The sequence below is a fragment of the Acanthopagrus latus genome, chromosome 5 (assembly GCF_904848185.1).
Source record: "Acanthopagrus latus isolate v.2019 chromosome 5, fAcaLat1.1, whole genome shotgun sequence".
Lineage (NCBI taxonomy): Eukaryota > Metazoa > Chordata > Actinopteri > Spariformes > Sparidae > Acanthopagrus > Acanthopagrus latus.
This window is the reverse complement of record NC_051043.1, coordinates 24412031-24430809: the sequence shown is the minus strand read 5'-3', so window position 1 is coordinate 24430809 and position 18779 is coordinate 24412031. Positions and strand designations below refer to the sequence as shown.

Here is an 18779-nt window from a genome sequence, read left to right as displayed (position 1 = left end):
AAAAATAAGGCTCATCATTCACCATGAACACAGGCTCTTTTCTAGTTTCCTCTCTGGGGGGGAGGGGAGGAGGAGGGAATCTGAAACTCACCGGTCCTGCACATGTCAGGACTGTAGATGACTCTGATAAGATAATCGAGGCTGGAGGCTGGTTCGGTTTTTTGAGACCAGGAGAGCAGATAAGTGAGGTCAGGAGAGAGAGAGAGAGAGAGAGAGAGAGAGAGATGTACTTAATCACCCATGCTGCAGTGTGTGAGTGAGTGTGAAGGTCTCGTAGATGGTGTATCAGACTGGGGGTGATCCCTCCTCCCTCCTCCCTCCTCTCTCCTCCCTCCTCCCTCCTCTCTCCTCCTCTCCTCTCATCACTCCCGTGCAGCGCGGACTCGGAGCGGACAGTCGCCCACAGTGCCCGGCTCTGCGGCTCTGTAGCAGCCGCCTCTGGGCTTCTCTCTCATCTCATCTCGGCGGATCGCCCTCGGTGCCGACCCGTACCGGCTGCCTCTCCCTCCCCGAATCATCCGAGCCACTCACACACACACTCACACACACACAAAGGGGGAGACGAGAGATGCGGTCGCGTTTCACTTTTCTTTGCTCCAAAGGATCTCTCACATCTTTTTTATTTTTTTTATTTTTTTCTGTTCCTCCAGCGGGTCTTTGTCTGCGGACGGCGGGGCTGCGGCTGCGTGAGTACGGATCGCTTGCTGTTGTTATCTGTGCGTGTGTTTTCTTTCTTCCTCCTCTTGTTATCGTGCCCCAGCTCTGATACTGAGATGGATCAGATAACGAAGGAGCGGGATGAGGTGGGAGAAGAAGAAGAAGGAGAAGAAGGAGCACGAGCTGGTGGCACTACTTTTTCCTCTTCTTCTTCTTTCTGGACATGAGCTCTCTTCTTTCTTTTAATATAATTAGATCAATCCCACTGTTTTTGTTCTGTCAGTGGGGCGTCACTGGAGTCTGGAGACACACACATACATACACACACATACACACACACACGAAGGCAGCAGCATGAAGCCAGTGTGCAGAGAGGATGCAGCGTTTCCACGTTGCAACTTAAGAAAAAAAAAACTGCCTGAACGCCTGTTTGCAAGTAAATAGAGAAACAAAAAGAAGAGAGAGAGAGAGGAAGAAAGAGAGAGAGAGAGAGAGGAAGAGATAAAGGAAACAGGCAGCTGCACACAGCCAGAGTACAACAGCATGTGTTTGTTCACATAGTGTCACCTGCACATGTCAACATCACACTGGCTCACTTCATTCATTACATTTTATTCTGACTAAACCTAAATTACAGGCTGTTTTTTTAAATTTATTTTCTTAATCCACCTTCATATGATGCGATTTGTGATTCACACTTCCAAATAGTCACTATTTCGACCGCACCGCATCACCAAGCTGCCAGTGGTTCTCATTCATATTGAATATTCTCGTTGCATAACCCCGAAGAAATATGGAGTATAAACGCAGAGAGAGAGTGAGAGAGAGAGCACCAAGCGCCATCTCCAGTGGTTATGCATAATACATTAAGTTAGCCCAGCTGCACCTCCCACCCAGCTCTCCACTGTCAGCGCTCCCCCCTTCTCTCTCTCTCTCTCTCTCTCTCTCTTTGAGTCCTTCTCCTCTCACCTTACAGTCAGGCCCCCGGACCGAGGCCAGCGCGGACACAGAGTGTGTGGTTGGAGTGCACTTTCAGTCCGGTTATTGTGTGCACCTCCTCTTGTTTTCCCACAGGCCTTTGACACCAAAAGAGATCTGCTCTTGTGGATTGATGGATTGTTTGAGTTCTTCCCCACCCCGGGGGATCAGTGCTTTTGTTATGTTTCAAGAGGCGGAAATTGAACTAAAATGTCAGGTAGGCTGATTCTCCTGTAATTTGCGCATAAATGGAAATTCAGTCATTATCTTAGTCACCCTCAGGCTGATGGGAAGTTCGGTGAGGGTTTGTCGCCCACAAAACATTTCTGGAGCTTCACAGCAGAACAGCATTCTCGTAAACAGCTGAAGTGCACGAGGGCTTGTTTTAAAAAGTAAAACGGTAACAAAATGTCTGATGTGTCTCTCCATGCAGCTTCACACCCTCAACACGCTGAGCTGGTGCACCCACTTTAGCCGGTTTGTGTGCTAACACTTTTATCTTAGCAGCTACAGTAAAGACTGCAGCTTAAAAAAGGGTGTAAGTAACATCTTTTCGACACAACCTGGGATCTCAGGGATTTCTGAGACTTGGATTACGCTGGATGAGCTGCAGAGAGCCATTTTCTGTTTTTTATTAGTTTTTTTTTTTTTTACATTTTAAAACAAGTCCCCATCTGCTTTGGTTGTTTCAGAGAATGCTGCCGCGCTGTTTTGCACTGAATCTCCACAAATAGATCGTGGACTACAAAACTTCACCTGACTTTCCATCAGCAGGGGAATAAGTAAATAATTGCTTGATTATTTTATATATATATATTTGGGTGGACTTATCCTTTAACTTACTTTTCATCTGACAAAATAAAGTTATAATGTGGGAATCAATAAAAAGATTAGGGCTGCAACCAACAACCATTTTTGTAAGATCATTGACAAGAGGACATGTTGTTTTTGTCCATGACCCAAAGTTATTCACTCTACTGTCACAGAGGAGTGAGGAAACCATGAAAAGTCATGCAAAAGATCATCAAAAAAAGTTGGCAGTTGATTTAACAGTTGGACTGATGAATTGTTGTAGCTCTGCAGAGGAGAGTATGTATCACTCAAAAGGATGCTGCCACGATAATCCCTCCCATCCTGTCAGATTGTCTCCGCTCTGAAATGTCAACAGTGTCATATAGCAGCAGATATTAAAGCCTCATTGAATTGATTATCCTCTCTGAGCACATTGAGTTACTGCTGCAGATTAGGTTACGCTGCCATTCGGTGTTATGTAACGGTGACTCTCTTGCGGCACGGACCCTGTTAACGCCGCGGCTCTGTTGCTGTGTAACTTTCTCCTCACCCCGTTTCCTCCTTTTTTTTTTTCCTCCACAGCAGCAGCAGCAGCAGCAGCAGCAGATGTGATGAGCGATGCAGCTAATGGCATCATCCTCCCACAGGCCTGATGCTGAAAATCCCTGCATTCATGAGACAGCAACAGGAAGCGGATTACTGAGGGATTAAACGCATTGCACACGTATGCCCATTCTGGGATCTGAAAACCCAGCTGGGGGTCTCAAAATGAATGAACTCGCCTGACTGACTGAGACTCTCCCTTGGTATCATGGAAGAAGAGGAGGAGCCGTCTCACTGAATGTAACTCACGTGGCCCCTCCTTCTTTCCCTCCCGTCTCGCCATCGAAAGGCTTTGACTGGTCGATGAGGATTACAGACTTATAACCAACACAGCAGAGAGAAAGAGGGAGAGAGAGAGAGAGAAAGAGGGAGAGAGAGACGAGTGCAGAGCAGAGCCGGCTGTCTGCCTGCTGCTGTCCCATGATGCATCTACACATGTGAGAGCAGGATCAGCCTCACAGAGGGCTGTTTCTATGGATACCCCTGCCCTGGGTTGTATTAATAAGACTCACTGATATTCTGACTATCTGTGCGTGAGGGAAAAAACACAGCGAGAGAGATTAGTAGTGCATCCCGGCAGCCGAGGACAGCGCTGAGAAAGACGTCCAACATGTGTATGAACCTGTAGCTGCAACGTGGTGGACTGATTTCTTCTTCTGCCTTTGATTTTTCTTCTGGCGTCCCATTTGTCGCTCCCTGTCTGCGGCTGCGTTCAGGATAACAGCGGGTTTGGTAAAAAGAGTGATTTGATAAGAATCTGCCCACACAGGACTGGAGGAGGAGGTGAAGATGATGCACAAAGACACCTCTGTGGCCATGGAGGACAAAACTTTTTTTTTTTTTTTTTTTCTAAATAGCTTGCAATACTGAGCAAACTGAGCACAGCTTGACATTCTGGAGAAATTAATCCTCTTAAAACCTTTGTGGGCCCCCTAAAACTGCCACCGCCTCTCACCTGACTACTTGTCGCAGTGACATCCAACATGCACCAGCTACCAGGAGAAGATTCAGGTCTCTAGTTCAGACTCTGGACTCACCAGCAAGATGTAACATTAAGCGCAAAAAGAGAATAATAAAGCACTTTTAAACTTATCTCGAGGTACTTGGAATCTGTCCACTGAGCCATCATGGCCAGACAAGACGCCCCCCTCTTCCTCCACGGCTTTGACCTGGGGGGCCACTTTGTTGACCTTCGACCTCTCGGCGTAGGCGTCACAGGCCTGGTCCTCTCGGCTCTGGACCAGCGCACTGGACAGCGCGTGGCGATTAAGAAGCTGGTGATGCGTGACGCCGTGACAGTGAAACACGGCCTGCGGGAGGTCAAAATCACCCGCCGGCTGCTCCACGAAAACGTGGTGAGGGTTCACGAGGTTTTGGCGCCGTACGGACGACCTCTGCCCAGAGACCCGGCCCAGCTGAGTGCTCTGTACATCGTCCAGGAGTGCATGGAGACGGATCTGGCTCGGCTGCTGGAGCAAGGGCCGCTGCACACAGGTACGAGAAGCTGAGAGGAAAAATATGAAATGATAAAGGAACACAAAATACTGTTTTCTTTTGCTGACGACGGTTAAAAGTCCCATTTTTACCACAGTGTGGTGCCTCGTGTTCGCTGGTGTTTTGTTCCTGTGCAGCTGGCTTTGTTTGTGCTGTGATTTATTGGATCTGGTGACAAAGATTTTGAGACCCTTTCTTACTGTGTCTTACTGAGACAGCGCTTCATTGTCTACATCCAAAAGACACACAATTCGAAATTACATCGCATTTATTTATGTCTATTTATGTCTGTGCTGAGTGAGACAAACCATATTTTGTTGATGTGTGTTTTTACATCAGAATATCAGAATGATGCCCAAAATGTGCTCGCTGACCATGTGTTTCCTTTATTCATTCATGTTGAGTTTTGAATTAGGGCAGGTGTTGTGTAGGGCTGCACAATTAATGGCAATATTAGCGAAGTTACAATACGGCCAATGCAATAACCAAAGACTCTGAAGCTTGGGATTTAACCCTAACCCTAATAAACGTAAGATGTGTGGTAAAACAGCATTATAAAATCCTGCAGTGCTGCAGAGATGCTTTGGCCGACACATCTTGTTCTCCAGATGTCACTGAAAATGAAAGTTGAGATGGAAAATTCACTCACTCACTAATCATAATATCTGTGTGTAGGGATCAAAAAATGTCAAAATCGCTTTTAAAAAATCTCATCACAGCTTCCCAGAGCCCAAAGTGACATTTTGAAATGTTTGTTTTGTCCAAATGACAGTCCGAAGCAATTGTGCCATCACAAATAATAAAGGAAAGCAGCAAATCCTCACATTTAAGAAGCTGCAACCAATGACAGTGAATTAATGGATTATCAAAATACTGCCAAAAAAACTTATCAAAAAACTGCCGAATAGAGCCTGTTGAGCCCGCTGTTTAAAATGTTGTTCATACTTTTATTGTTGTCATTTCAGATAATAATGTAAATCTGTGAAATATTATGCCTCCCTTTCAAATCTTTGTTATCAAATCTGTGTCACAGTCACATTTAAGGGATCATATATATCGAAATCTTTTCAATATCGATATCGGCATTGGACCGAAAACATGCATGCGAAATGCTCGGGCTCTATTATCGAATATCCGACTCATTTTTGCAGCTTTTACTAGGGAATAACCAATGGCGTCAGAGTAAAATGCTAATAAAAAGGGCACCATTTTTATAATTTCCCCATTAAATCTATTGACCTGGTCAGGAATAAGCCTCGTTTGCGGTGAGAACAGACGCGGTGTGGTGCTTCCTGATGCCTCTTGCCCTTGAACAGGTCACGCCACGCTGCTGTTCTACCAGCTGCTGAGGGGACTGAAGTTCATCCACTCTGCGAACGTCCTGCACAGAGATCTGAAGCCCGCCAACATCTTCGTCAACACTGACCAACTGCTGCTCAAGATCGGAGACTTCGGGCTGGCCAGGATAGTCGACCCTCACTACTCTCACAAGGTAAAGAAAAGTGTCCGGATGTCTGTTCACTCTCAGCTGTAACATTCATACAAGTCCCTTCTCAGGATTAGAAATCAAGATGATGTTGGTCGGCTTGGTCATAATACACACCAGTAGCTGGATGTCTTCTCTGTCAGTATCACTTGTACAAACATTTCCAGCCTCATCAGTCCTGGTGATCGTTTTCTTGGGCATGTGAATGAAGCAAAATGTGCCATCAAGTGTTGTTTTTGACGAGAGGCCAATCGCCCCGCCTGTGATCATCTTTCTCGTTGGGCCCACGCTCTACTAAAACAAGCCTCAAATTAATTCTAGGAATCCCTTAATCTTCCGAGGACGAAAGTTTTTTCATCTCCTCCCCGCGCAGTGTTGGCCGACACGGATTTAATTAGCGTCTTTGATACGCGTCCTGCGAGGAGGAGGAGGACGGATCATACTGGGAATATCCATGTCAGGAGAGGCTGATAAAGTTCAGAGGATTTCCCCCCCCTGCTCTCCTCTCTGCCGCTCTGCCTGCCTGCGGATGACAGTGTATTGTATTATTAAACGTTATCTCTGCTCTCCTCCTATTGAGGCAGAGCTGCGGGAGGGACAGCCGTGGCCCCGGTGTGCTTATCATCGGACGGCTGATGGATACACACTATGACACGCTGTTGCATGAGAAAATCAGGAGGTTTGCACACACACGCTTTGTCGCACACATCACAACCGAACCCTCAGAATAATTGATCCGTTTGTCTGACGTCCCTCTCAGTGTCCCTCTCCTGAATTTCTAAACCTCGAGTTCTTAATAAGTGGCTTATTCTCAGTGTCGCCACCGCGGTGCAGCCGAGACTTTTTTCTTCCGTGACTGACATCTGAACACATCTCCGTGTCTGACCTGTGTCTGTGTCGCATCAGGATGAAGCCCTGCTATTACACTAACGTCTTCTTCTCAAAGCCCCGGTGTCAGGTTCTGTGCTGATCAAACCCTGTGATTAACCTGTCCGAGAGATTAATGCGACAATTTACCTCTCCATTGTGCTTGCGCTAAGATCCCGCAGCAGCACTGTAACACTAGCAGGGCAGAAGGTGTGTGTGTCTGCGTGTGTGTGCGTGTGTTTGTATGACTGCGTGTGTTTTTCGGGGCCCGTGCGTGTGGAGAGGAGCTCTGGTGAAAGACGATCTTTGTCTGAGCAGAACACGGGACTGGGATCAGCTGGGCGCAGACACAGGGGTTTGGAGAGGAGGAGGAGGAGGAAGAGGAGGAGGAGGAGGAGGGGTGGAGGCAGGGAACAGATGAGGAGCAAGGGTGAGGAAGATGGGGGGGTCATGGGAGGGTGGAAAAAGGGGGAAAGAGAGGTTAAATGTGCAGAGGGAGATAAAGAGCGAAAGGGGCAAAGAGGAGACGGGGGGAGAGATGAAAAGCAAGGGAGATGAAGGGAGATGAAGGGAGATGAAGGGAGAGTGGTTCGAGCAGGACAGCGGAGACACGCTTTTCCTTCTGTCTCATTCTGCCCCCCTCCACCGAGTCTGAGCGAGTGTGTTTGGATGTCTCTGCTCTCACAGTGTGAACCCACAGAAGTGCTCCACAGAACACAATGTTCAGACAGACAGACAGACAGATAGATAGATAGATAGATAGATAGATAGATAGATAGATAGATAGATAGATAGATAGATAGATAGATAGATAGATAGATAGATAGATGTTATTTTTCCCTCTTCTGGTGCTGCAGTAAGCCTCTCTTCAAAGCTTTGATAACAGGGACGCATTAATAACCAACAAGAGTTCTAGCAGCACATTTACACTCCAGTTAAAAAAAAAAAAAATTAAAAAAAACTGTGCGCCGACAGAAAAAAAACTCAGACACGGTTCTGAATTGTTCTCGGGTGTTGTTGGATCTAGTCGGTCCCGGCTGATCGTGTGTGTCAGCCAGCAGAACACTTCGTCATCGCTCGTTAGCGCGAGATTGCGTCGCGGCATCAGGAGTTGTGTGTGTGTGTGTGTGTGTGTGTGTGTGTGTGTGTGTGTGTGTGTGTGTGTGTGTGTGTGTGTGTGTGTGTGTGTGTGTGTAAGATGACGCCCCGGGCTTGTTTGTGATGCAGCGTTGACACCGAAAGCAGATGCCTGCAGTGAACGTGCTGGCTCCCCGCTCTGCTGTTTAATAATTCAAAGCCGATTCAGAGCTGCTTTTTTTCTTTTCTTTACAAACATTTTGTGGTAATGGACGAGGGCAGTGTTGACCTCAGCTGTGATGGAAAATTCATAAATAGTATTAACTTACATATTGAGCCATAAGCCTGGCTGTATGACTCTTTTATAAGTCCCTGCATCACAGTCAAACTTAGTCTAGTTTTATGTGATGTTTGACGCACTGAAGTTCCCCTCCCACCTTTTCTCAGTGCTGCTTAAGTATCTCAGAGGGAGGGAGGGTCCGAGTGTATATCTTTTTGGCCTTTATGCCTTTATTGATAGAACATTTTGAAGACATGACAGGAAACAGGACGAGACAACAAAGAGTCCCAGGTCGGGACTTGAACCCGGGGCGGCTGCAGCGAGGACAAAGCCTCCGTACATGGGACGCCTGTTCTACCAGCTGAGCTAAACGGCGCCCCAACCAGTGGCTGTTTGACGAGCGCCGGCGACTATGCAGGCAAACATTTGCTCAGAGAGATGACAGAAAGGTTGAGAGGAGAGAATGAAAGGGGACAGAGGCTGAGAAAACAATATTTGTGATGTTGTTTACAGTCTTCTCCAGTAGGAACTTTCTGTGTGTGTTTGTGTGTGTGTGTGCAAGCGTCACCTGCTGGGCTGCATCTGCCCAGAAATTATTCATGACCTGGATGAAGAACGGAGAAGAAAAGGCAGTTTGAAAAGAGAGTGAGGGAGACAGCGGGAAGGTGACGATTGTGTTTTCCTTGAAACTGGCGAGACGAGAAGCGGGGGATGAAACAGGTGAGAAAGGAAGGGTGGCATGAGGAGACGGATGGGGTGAAGAGGCGAGGAAGAGAGAAAAAAAGGGAGGGGGAGACGTAGCTGCCGGGGGGTGACGCAGAGAAACGCTGAGGTGAGGTGAGATGAAGGGAGCGGATGGCGAAGAAAAGCTGGAGGTGCTGACAGCTGAAGAGGAAGGAAGATAAGGAGAGAAGAAACACTGTTGAAACTGAGGCCTAAATATGTCTCTCTCTCTCTCTCTCTCTCTCTCTCCCTCTCTCTCTTCAAACCAACTTTCAAAGTCGTTTTATAATTAACTTGTGTCATGAAATAATATTCCGTCCCGAGAACGTTGTGCTGTGGTACATGAGACACGGGCCGGCCTATCAGAGGCTCGCCAGGGAGAGCTCAGGTGTAGGGGAGGGTGAGCGCAGAGGGGGAGAGAGGAAAAGACAAGGTGAGTGTGTGTTTGTCAGGCCATCAGCGAGCGCTCAGCATCAGTTTTCTGCTCCGTCATCCGCTGGCACATGGAGGCAGGCGAGGAGGGAGGGCGGTAAATAAGGTGCAGCGTAGGCCCGAGTAGGCATTAGGAAAGAGGGATGAAGAGAGAGAGAGAGGAAGTGGAAGAGGAGATGCTGGTGCACATGACGGAGAGTAGTGAGATGAAACGAGAGGAGGAGGAAAGAGTGGAGAGAAGTTAGTTTGTATTCAGAGCTTTCTCGACAGGGCGACTCATCTTGTATTCAGGGAGTCGTGTGATGTAAGAAAGCTGGTCCAAAAAAGACTCCTTAAAGCCAAATTGACATTTGATAAAAACATTTTTCGGCCAGGCTCAATTCTAGGTGGCGGCACACTGCTGGAAGGGATGTTTAAGTGGGAACACTGGCGTGGGCTCACAATGAATAAAGGGATCTGAGTCATGCCTTAAACCTTTTGAACGAGACTCAGTTTACTGTATATATATAAAAAATATATATATATTTACCATCATCAAATGAGAAGAAGAAACTTGCCTCTCAGCTGTCAAGAAAAATGTAATTATCAGAGGCACTTTTCCCCCCTCTCCTGCTTCCTGTGGTGTGATGTTACACGCGTCCCAAAAATAATTGTAACTGGTGTGGAAGAAGATCACAGAGCAATTTTCTGACATCCATTTTGAGTGTGCAAACTCATCTTGGCCAGGATAAATCCCATGCTGTCTCTGTGGCGCAAGTCCTAAACAGAGTACAGAGGGAGAACGGCGAACAGCGAGATGGAAAATGGAAAAAGCAGAGATTTTCTTTTTTTTTTTTTTTTTTTTTTGGAGGGGGGGCCTCTTTCCCAACCATGAAAATCACAAAATCCACAAAAAAGTGTACAAAAATAGTGTGCGAGTTATATTTAATCTCATTACACAGTGAGTAGGTCTGGTTTGCATGTGAGTTCGCCCGCCTGCAGCTCATCTCCATGCAAGGCGCCCACCCGTGTTACTCACGAGGTGAACATTTACAAAAGTAAAAGGCCTTGTTCGGAGCGGTGCTAATGAGAGGACGCTGTTGTTGCGGCGCAGAGCGTCAGAGCAGGAGTCTGCAGGTAGAGTTCCTGCTGCAGGAGCCGGCTTCCATCCTCGCGCACACGACCACAAAATGATGAAATCTTTGTGGGTGTAAATCGAAAAATATCAGTTGTGAGCTTGAGTTTCCTTCTTTCTTTTTTTTTTCCTGTAGCTGACATTACTGACTTTTACAATGCTTGCACTCACACGCAACAAAAATAGCTTCCGCAAGAACTGCCAGCTGGATTGTGATGAACATGAGCAACTACACGTGCATGCAGACCAACAGTAGGCCTATCTGTTGCATCCTCCTCACTAACCGAACGACAGCATACCATTCTGATATCTTCTAACTTCCTCTTCCTTCCCTCTCCCCCCCAACCTGCTCCTCCAGGGCTATCTGTCCGAGGGTCTGGTTACTAAGTGGTACTGTTCCCCCCGCCTGCTCCTGTCCCCCAACAACTACACCAAGGCCATAGACATGTGGGCTGCTGGCTGCATACTGTCAGAGATGCTCACTGGACGCATGCTGTTCGCAGGTACTGTCTCTCACACAGGCCCTCTGCCGAAACACTGCCATCGTGACCTTGACGTCCCACAGCAACTTTTATGATTGCTTATCATTGATTCACGGCATGATTAGGTACAATTGTGTCATTAATATTTAGCAGAAACATCTTATTCAAAGGGTCCTGCAAGATTCTTTGGGGGAAAATGTCCAGGAACAAGTGCTGTTCCTAATATTTTACACATCTACTGTTTGTAGGCTGATTTGTGGCTTCCATGGAGGACAGCGCATGTAACAGATAAAATGAAAATTTAGATTTATGTATCTGCACAGCCGAAACTCTTTTTAAACATGCAGAGTTTGTCACAGTTTGATATCTGCAGTGTGGGTATGCAGCGTATGAGACAGTGACACCAGGCCAGCTTGGCAATGACAAGTGAATACAGCAGCACAATCGGGTAAATCACTTGTATTCACACGTCTTTTATGTCCTTTGTCTACTTGCATAAAGTTCTGTCAGAAATGCAAAGGAAAAAAAGGTGCTGAAAGACTTCATCACAAGGTGACATCAGGCGAGAGCTAAGGAGAGCCTCTCTCTCCACTGTGTCCTCCACCAAAGATACTTTATTCTCCTTCTGCAGGCTACTTCTTTGCCTGACCAGAATAACAATGACGATAAAGAAATTGTGGCTGCCTGCAGCTGATGTAGTTCCTTCTGACAGGCCGATTTGACCTCCACCAGCCCTCTACACCACAGGAGAGATGGTTCCATAAACCCAGTCGCATCATCCGTTCCCTGGTGCTCCCGTCCGCTAGACTTTCTCACGTCCACTGCTAGAGATGCTTGCCTCGCTTTTCACCGAGCCAGCAGAGTATACATGCATGGGACAGTATATTTTTTTGTTTACCACAGGAGGAAACAGTGCACTCTCATTCAAATACACTGCCACTGCTTGCTTTTTGTGGCGAATGTGTTGGTATAGCACCACCTGCTGGTGTCCGTCAGCTGGATGAAAACATTTAAAGGGAAAAATGCTGCCGCACCAGTCTGAGCTGAAACGTTAAAGCATCACCTCTGGTTTTGATTAGTGACTTTAAAGGATTTGTTTTCAACCAGTTCTTAAGAGTAAAATGTATTTCGGGACTTTTCTCAGAGTTGAGTGTGATGGCACTTGAATTTTCCCTCTGGGTGTCAAAAAAGGGTGATCTTATCTTATCTTATCTTATCTTATCTTATCTTATCTTATCTTATCTTATCTTATCTTATCTTATCTTATGTGTCTCTTCCTCCAATAAACTCGACATGATATTTTAGGTTATAGTGGTTTAACAATAGTGCCTGCTAATATTAGATGGATGTGGGATTTGAGAGGTGCTACCCAACAGGTTGCATTGTGGAAACAAAATTTCCTGTGGCACAAAATACACTACCTACTGTGTTTGGGTGTGACCAGAAAGACAACATGCCTGAAATTTCCACCTTTAACCTGTTTAACGATTAACCCTCTTGTTCTGTAAGTTGAGCTGGTGACATCAGCAGATGTTAAACATGAACGAGTTATAGGTTATACTGCGACAACTCACTTTAGTGGCCTGCTGAGTGGAAGTTAGACAGAAACTAGTTGGAAGTTTCCTGGAAATGTATTTAAGAAATCACCAGTTATCAGCAACTGCTTACTGGAAAAAAAAATGACAAATATGTGCTTGTTATTTACCCCCTACTTCCCATAACATTACCAGATCTGTAGGACATTTTTTTTTTGTAATGGCTGTCTGCAGAGTTTCCATCCACATCATTTTTATCGCCCCTCCTTATCCTTCCATGTCTTCTCACCTGACAGCTCACACCCCCTAGTTACCCCTGCTTGACTCTAATTGGTCACCTTTTTTTTCTGCTTATGTAACTGATCGTCAGTGTCTTCTCTGCTTGTCTCTGATTGGTCGGCTCCCTCTCCCAGGAGCTCATGAGCTGGAGCAGATGCAGCTGATTCTCGACACCGTGCCCGTGCTGAGAGAGGAGGACAGGCAGGACCTGCTACAGGTGACGCCTCGGTGGCTGCTGCTCTTCATGTCTGCAAGCTTATTGTTTAAATGTGGAACGGGGTGTCGCCATGTTCCCTTTGCAGCTTTAGACCAGAGTAATTCAGTTTGCAGCCAAGGTTAAATTTGCACATAACTCTATCCAACAATGCCCCAGCTCTTTGTCCTCAACTAAATTCTGCTTTATAGAATCACAGCACCTTGACAGCTCTTTAAGCATGCACAAAGAGAAATAACCACAGCAGAATGATGTGCATACTTTAACCCAACTGTCATTCTTTCCCAGGTGATGCCTTCGTATATCAGTCATGGATGGAGAGTCAAGAAACCCTTCTCTGAATTGCTGCCTGAAGTGGATGCTCAGGGTGAGCCGAGGGCATTGAGTAGCGAGAGGAAAAGGGAGGTCAAGCAGTGTGTAATAGAATGGGCACAAATAAGAGTAATAGAAAAAAAACATACAGACGATGAAGAGATGATAGAGTAGCATTAAGAGGTTTCAAGGTCTAACGCTTGTGATTTAGCCCTGAGAGAGTGAGACGAATAAAGATAACACGTCATGGCCAACACATTTTATTTATCCTCGTCTTCCATATCTCTTCTTCTTCTTCTTCTTCTTCTTCTTCTTCTTCTTCTTCTTCGCTCAGCTGTGGACTTCCTCGAGCGCATCCTGACCTTTAACCCCATGGATCGACTGACGGCTGAAGCAGCGCTGTCCCACCCCTTTCTCCAGCAGTACTCATGTCCCGAGGATGAGCCCACCTCGACGCATCCGTTCCGCATCGAGGACGAGCTGGAGGACAGCCTCATCAACGAGCAGAGCCTCAGCAACAGCAACAGCCAGGCCTCCAGCATCCACTGGGAGAGGTGTGTAGATTAGCCTTTGTGTGGTGGTTTGTGGTCGGGAGGTTGAGGGACTTTTCTCTTTATTTGTTATAATTCTTAATGAAAATCATTATTGTGTCAATTTGTGATTACTACTATAACTTCTTTGCTGCATTCTGGTCTATTTTGTTGATTTCTCACCAAATAATCAAGTGGCCATTTGTGTCGAAAAGCACAGTCTGACTTAGATTTTGAACCAGTGCAGAATCACATTTGTTTTTTGCCTTATTCACCAAATCTCATTTCACACATGAAACACTGAAAAAATGTTAAGTCGACATATCATACCAAGTCTGTGGCACAGCAACTTATTATATGACTAAGACAAATGCTTCATTTCTGCAGGTACGAGAACAGCTTATCGACAGACACGTCCTGGCAGCAGTCGGGCGGGAGGTGCCGCTGCATGCCTCCCGGCCACACTACATCTGACATGGGAGACACCACGGAGGATGAGGAGGTGCAGAGAGACCCCCGGGCCAGTTCCACCTCATTGTTAGAGGAGGCTCAGGTGGGATACGCTCTGTCATTTCCCTTTGTATTGGCTGATTTGTACTTCAGTAGGACCGTTATCTTAGACTTAGAGTAGAGTCGTGAAGAAGTTGGTAATGCTGATCCGGTAAAGTGACTGTTTCCAGTCACAAGGTAAACATTGTTATGCTTCCAACTGGAATAAAATCCCTTCTTTATTACCTTACCCCATTTTTCATCCTCTTCCTCCCCAACTGCTACCCCCCATCTATCTCATATAGGTCGACCCACGCAAGTATTCCCACAGCAGCTCAGCTGAACGCTTCCTGGAAAACTCTCACTCCTCTCTGGAGCGGGCCTGTGGTTTGGGCTATGGGGAACTGGACTGTGGCCGCTCCTGTGACTACAAAGTGGGCTCCCCTTCCTACCTGGATAAAATTGCCTGGAGGGAGGGTAAGCCTCAACACTACTCAGAGCCAAAGCTGATCCTGGATCTGTCTCACTGGAAGCGTAACACGAACATCCTCCATATGCCTGCCGAGCCTATCGGCGGCAGCGTGGAGGACCTGGGAGAGATGAAGGAGGAGGAAGCAGAAGAGGAGGAGGCGGAGGAGACGGGGGATTTATTCCAGGAGATCTCCCGCTGGGTGGAGAGCACCCAGTCTCGTTTGCACTCGCCCAGTCCCAGTCCGTCTTTGGAGCCCTCCTGCTACGCCTCCTCCCCGCCTCTTCCTCTCTCCCCGACTGACCTTCCAACTCCAGTCTTCCATTACGCGGAGGTTTTGCGACAGCCATCAGCTGACTTTGACGAAGACAGACGAAGCCCACTGCCACCTGTCACGTCTTCCTCAAATTCCCTCCCCTCGCTCCTGCCGTCGTCTCCCACCTGTCCACTTCCTCCCCAGTCGCCTGTCACCGCGTCTCCTCCCACCTCACCGCTTTTCCCTCTCCAAGAATCCCAGCCCCTCTCCTCTACTTCCTCCATTCCTCAGCCAGCCAACGATGGCTCTTTGGAGTCACTTCCCATCAAGCAAAAAGAGCGGCTGTTCGACCTGGACATGTTCATATCCCGAGCTCTGAAACTGTGCAGGCAGAATAGGGAGAAAGCTGATGGGAAGAAGGGAAAAGAGGGAGGATGGAGGGAAGAAAGCAAGCAGCCAAACATCAACAGAAAGGTGCCCAGGCTTCCAGAGCACAGGACTCCACCACCGCAGACTCCCAAGTCATGATGCTGAATTTTAACTTCCGGTGTCACCACAGCATTGCCTCGGCACTTCCAAATGCTCACAGTGCTTCGCAGAGTGAGGATCGAATACGCTGCTTTAAACATTAGCGCTTAGTGTTGGCAGCAGCTGTCTTTTTGTTACCAAACCACTCACTTAAACAAGCAAGCATCCTGCAGCTTTGTCAGGAGGTGCTCTCAGGCAATAAAAGGTCACAAAACATTGGGGGTAAATATTAATAACTATTCTTCAAGGATTTGTTCCACATGAGAATGTTCAGAAACGGTCAGCTCATCAACGATTGTGGCATTTGCGATCTGCTGTGACACAAACACTTTCCCCGGCTGTTTTGTGCTGGGTAACACTAACCTACTGGCGAGGGATCGTTCAGTTTGTTTTAAGTTTGGGTTTCTATAGGAGATTGCTTGCTGCGCGCCAATCAGCCGGTACGTTTTTGGACAGTCTTCCAATGGTGATGTTCACCGAATAATGAAAGCGACACAGGGAATTTTTTTCTCTGAATGTATTAACTGAAAAACAATCTGTGAAATGATGCTCAGTGGTGAACCATTTTAGTATTTGGTTTTAACACGCAGTGACTGAATGAGCTCTGTCACCGCGGCATACCTTGTAAACTTGTATAAAACTGTTGTCATATTTAATTCTACGGTACATTTTTTTCGAGACTGTTGTTGGCGGTATTCTTGTGTCTAAAGTATTCTTGTATTCTCTGTTGAACGCTAGAGCACAATTTTACGTTACTTCAGAGTGAGTTGTAGTTTTTTTTAATTATTATTATTTTACGTGGAATGCTTTTATGGTTAATAATTTATGATTACTCAGCAAACTTTGCTCTAGCTCAATTGTGCACCGTCATCATCTGCTGCACACTTCACTGAAAAGATACCATCCTCTCTGTACTAGACGGCCAGATATCTGTCTTCAATCGCTGGCCACAGAAAAGCTGTAATGCAAACAACAGTAGCCTATATTTTGGAGAATGTAGATCCTTTGCAACCTTTGTAGAAAATGATTTGTACTCAAACTCCTCTATGCTGCCCGCTTAATATATTAATACACTGTATGGAACAGAAAATAACCAAAAACATATATTTTCAAATACTTTTCTATCCAGCGTGTCGGACAGTAGACGCCCAGAATGTTATGTATTCCCCTTCAAGGTCACCAAATCAGGTAAAGAGACGCAGTCTGATGAGTTATGAACAGATGAGGGCTGTTGGCTTGTGCCTCATACATTCTCAATCAACTGCATCTGACATTCATTTCACTTGTTGAGCGAATAGAGAGCATAAATGGTGTTAAAACCACTCCGCTGAACTAGTGCCAAAAGGAAATATTTTTAAATCCATGTGCTCCATATTCTGTTACCAAGAGGAAATAGCACTCCACCATTCCTCATATCACTATTTGATGCGTAATCCCCTGCTGTGAGTGAACCATAGACTGGACACAGTCAATGGACTGTACTTACACAAGGGTAAGGCTATTACTAAGATGTATAAATGACACTGCCTGCACAGCAACAACACCCCAGAATAAGACGTATTTTATCTCTCAGTCCAGCATCTGATACCCATTCTGTCTAGACTGATGTCCAGACAGTTATCAACAAGTCTGTCACACCTGATCACATTAAAGGAGACATATTATGATGATTTTCAGGTTCATAATTTTATTTTGGGTTTAATGCTCCAAAAACAAATACATTTTTTCATAGAAACCGCTTTCACTTACCGTGTCTCCGATGGTTCCAATGCGTTTCAGCTTGGTTAGCTTCACTTCTACCACGCATACAGGCTGAATTACGAAAATGTGAGACAAGGAGACGTAGTGATGTCAGGAAGTCACAGGTGTGGCTACTGATGTTGTGTTTCAGCCACTTCAGGAGCAGTGTTTTCTGTGGGAACAAAGAGCTCCCTTTGTGCTTTTTAACTCTCAAGACCTTTTACATGCACAAGAATCAACGTAAAACATCGAAGCATAATATGTCTCCTTTAAAAGGTTAAGCTGACAGTTTTTTTCACAGCTGGTAACTGGTAACGCTCATGTGACGTTGGTCTCAAAAGGTTGACTTCCATAACATTTGCACCTGTAAGCAGACCATCAGTGGCACAAAGTAGTATGACTTCCTGACTAAGGATCAAGTCATATGTGACAACCCTAACAGTACAACTTAGGACACAGCAAAGCCAGATGGGTTCTTTTATATTCACAGTTGACATATAGCACATTTAGAGTCACTAGCACAGTCAGAAATACAGGTTTTCCTCAGCGACAATTGAAACTCTGTCACCTTCAGTTTATTTTCAGCGTAATTTAGCTCCAAGATTTTCACCACAGCTGGAGCAACTGAGAGAAGTAATAATCCAAAATGTCCATTTGCTAATCCAGAGACCTTTATCTAGTCAGAAATAGATATAAGCTGTGCGGCAGTCAAACTACTTACTACTTACTGGTAAAAAGAAGTTTTCAACCTCTGCAGGTCTAACAATCACATTTTTCATTATATACTGTTTCCTCTGCAGGTAAAACCTAAGCCAGCAATAACATCACCGACAAATAATACAATCATACTGTAACACGTATGGTTACTGAGCCGACGTTAGTTATTTTAAGTGTGTGAAGCAATGTAGAAAATGTGCCTCAGTACACCACAATGCTTCCAGCTTGCTGAATGTAACATATCCACTCCCTTCTGCATGGCTTTCACAACTATTCGAATAGCTTCAACTCTGTAGTTTTAATGATGTGTCTCCTCATTCAAAACTGTCTATTTCCGTGAGCTCTTATTCCTTTTGTACTCACGCTTCAAGGGAGCCTCAGCTTTTCATTTGAGGACAGCTTTGAGGTTTTTAAATGCTCAATATTGATTGATAGTATCTCTTTTTGCAGTTTCTGTTTTTGCTGAAAAAATAATAAAACAATACTAAAATATTATTTGACCTTGTGTTTTCATTGCCAATACAAATGTTGATGTATATGCAGCCTATGGAATACCTGAGGATCATGTTGCCAACTGGGTTGGTAATCTGGCCTTGTGTCACAAAATTTGTGAGAAGCAAGAGAAGCAACACATTGTTAAGTTTTAAATTAGTTTTAAATTTTAAATTAGTCACCACTCCTCTGTGGTGCATATTGTTATTATTTTTGCTTATACTGCAAAAACA

General features: G+C 45.7%; 1 protein-coding gene across 7 annotated transcripts in view; it reads left to right on the top strand.

Moving 5' to 3' along the window:
• The window catches only part of mapk4 (mitogen-activated protein kinase 4), a 22192-nt gene extending 3643 nt beyond the window's left edge, over window positions 1–18549 (top strand). Inside the window, exons 3-12 of one of the 7 annotated variants that reach the window (XM_037099321.1) lie at window positions 651–690; window positions 1732–1852; window positions 3010–4524; window positions 5841–6016; window positions 10862–11006; window positions 12934–13016; window positions 13302–13380; window positions 13660–13879; window positions 14243–14408; window positions 14650–18549. In XM_037099321.1, coding sequence (XP_036955216.1) covers window positions 4158–4524; window positions 5841–6016; window positions 10862–11006; window positions 12934–13016; window positions 13302–13380; window positions 13660–13879; window positions 14243–14408; window positions 14650–15597 — 2184 coding nt within the window. In that variant the 5' untranslated portion in view covers window positions 651–690; window positions 1732–1852; window positions 3010–4157 and the 3' untranslated portion in view covers window positions 15598–18549. Of the gene's footprint in view, window positions 1–361; window positions 691–913; window positions 1853–3009; window positions 4525–5840; window positions 6017–10861; window positions 11007–12933; window positions 13017–13301; window positions 13381–13659; window positions 13880–14242; window positions 14409–14649 lie in introns of those variants that run through there. The other 6 variants (XM_037099318.1, XM_037099317.1, XM_037099323.1 and 3 more) reach the window with 6 other exon arrangements.
• Window positions 18550–18779: the final 230 nt, after the last annotated feature.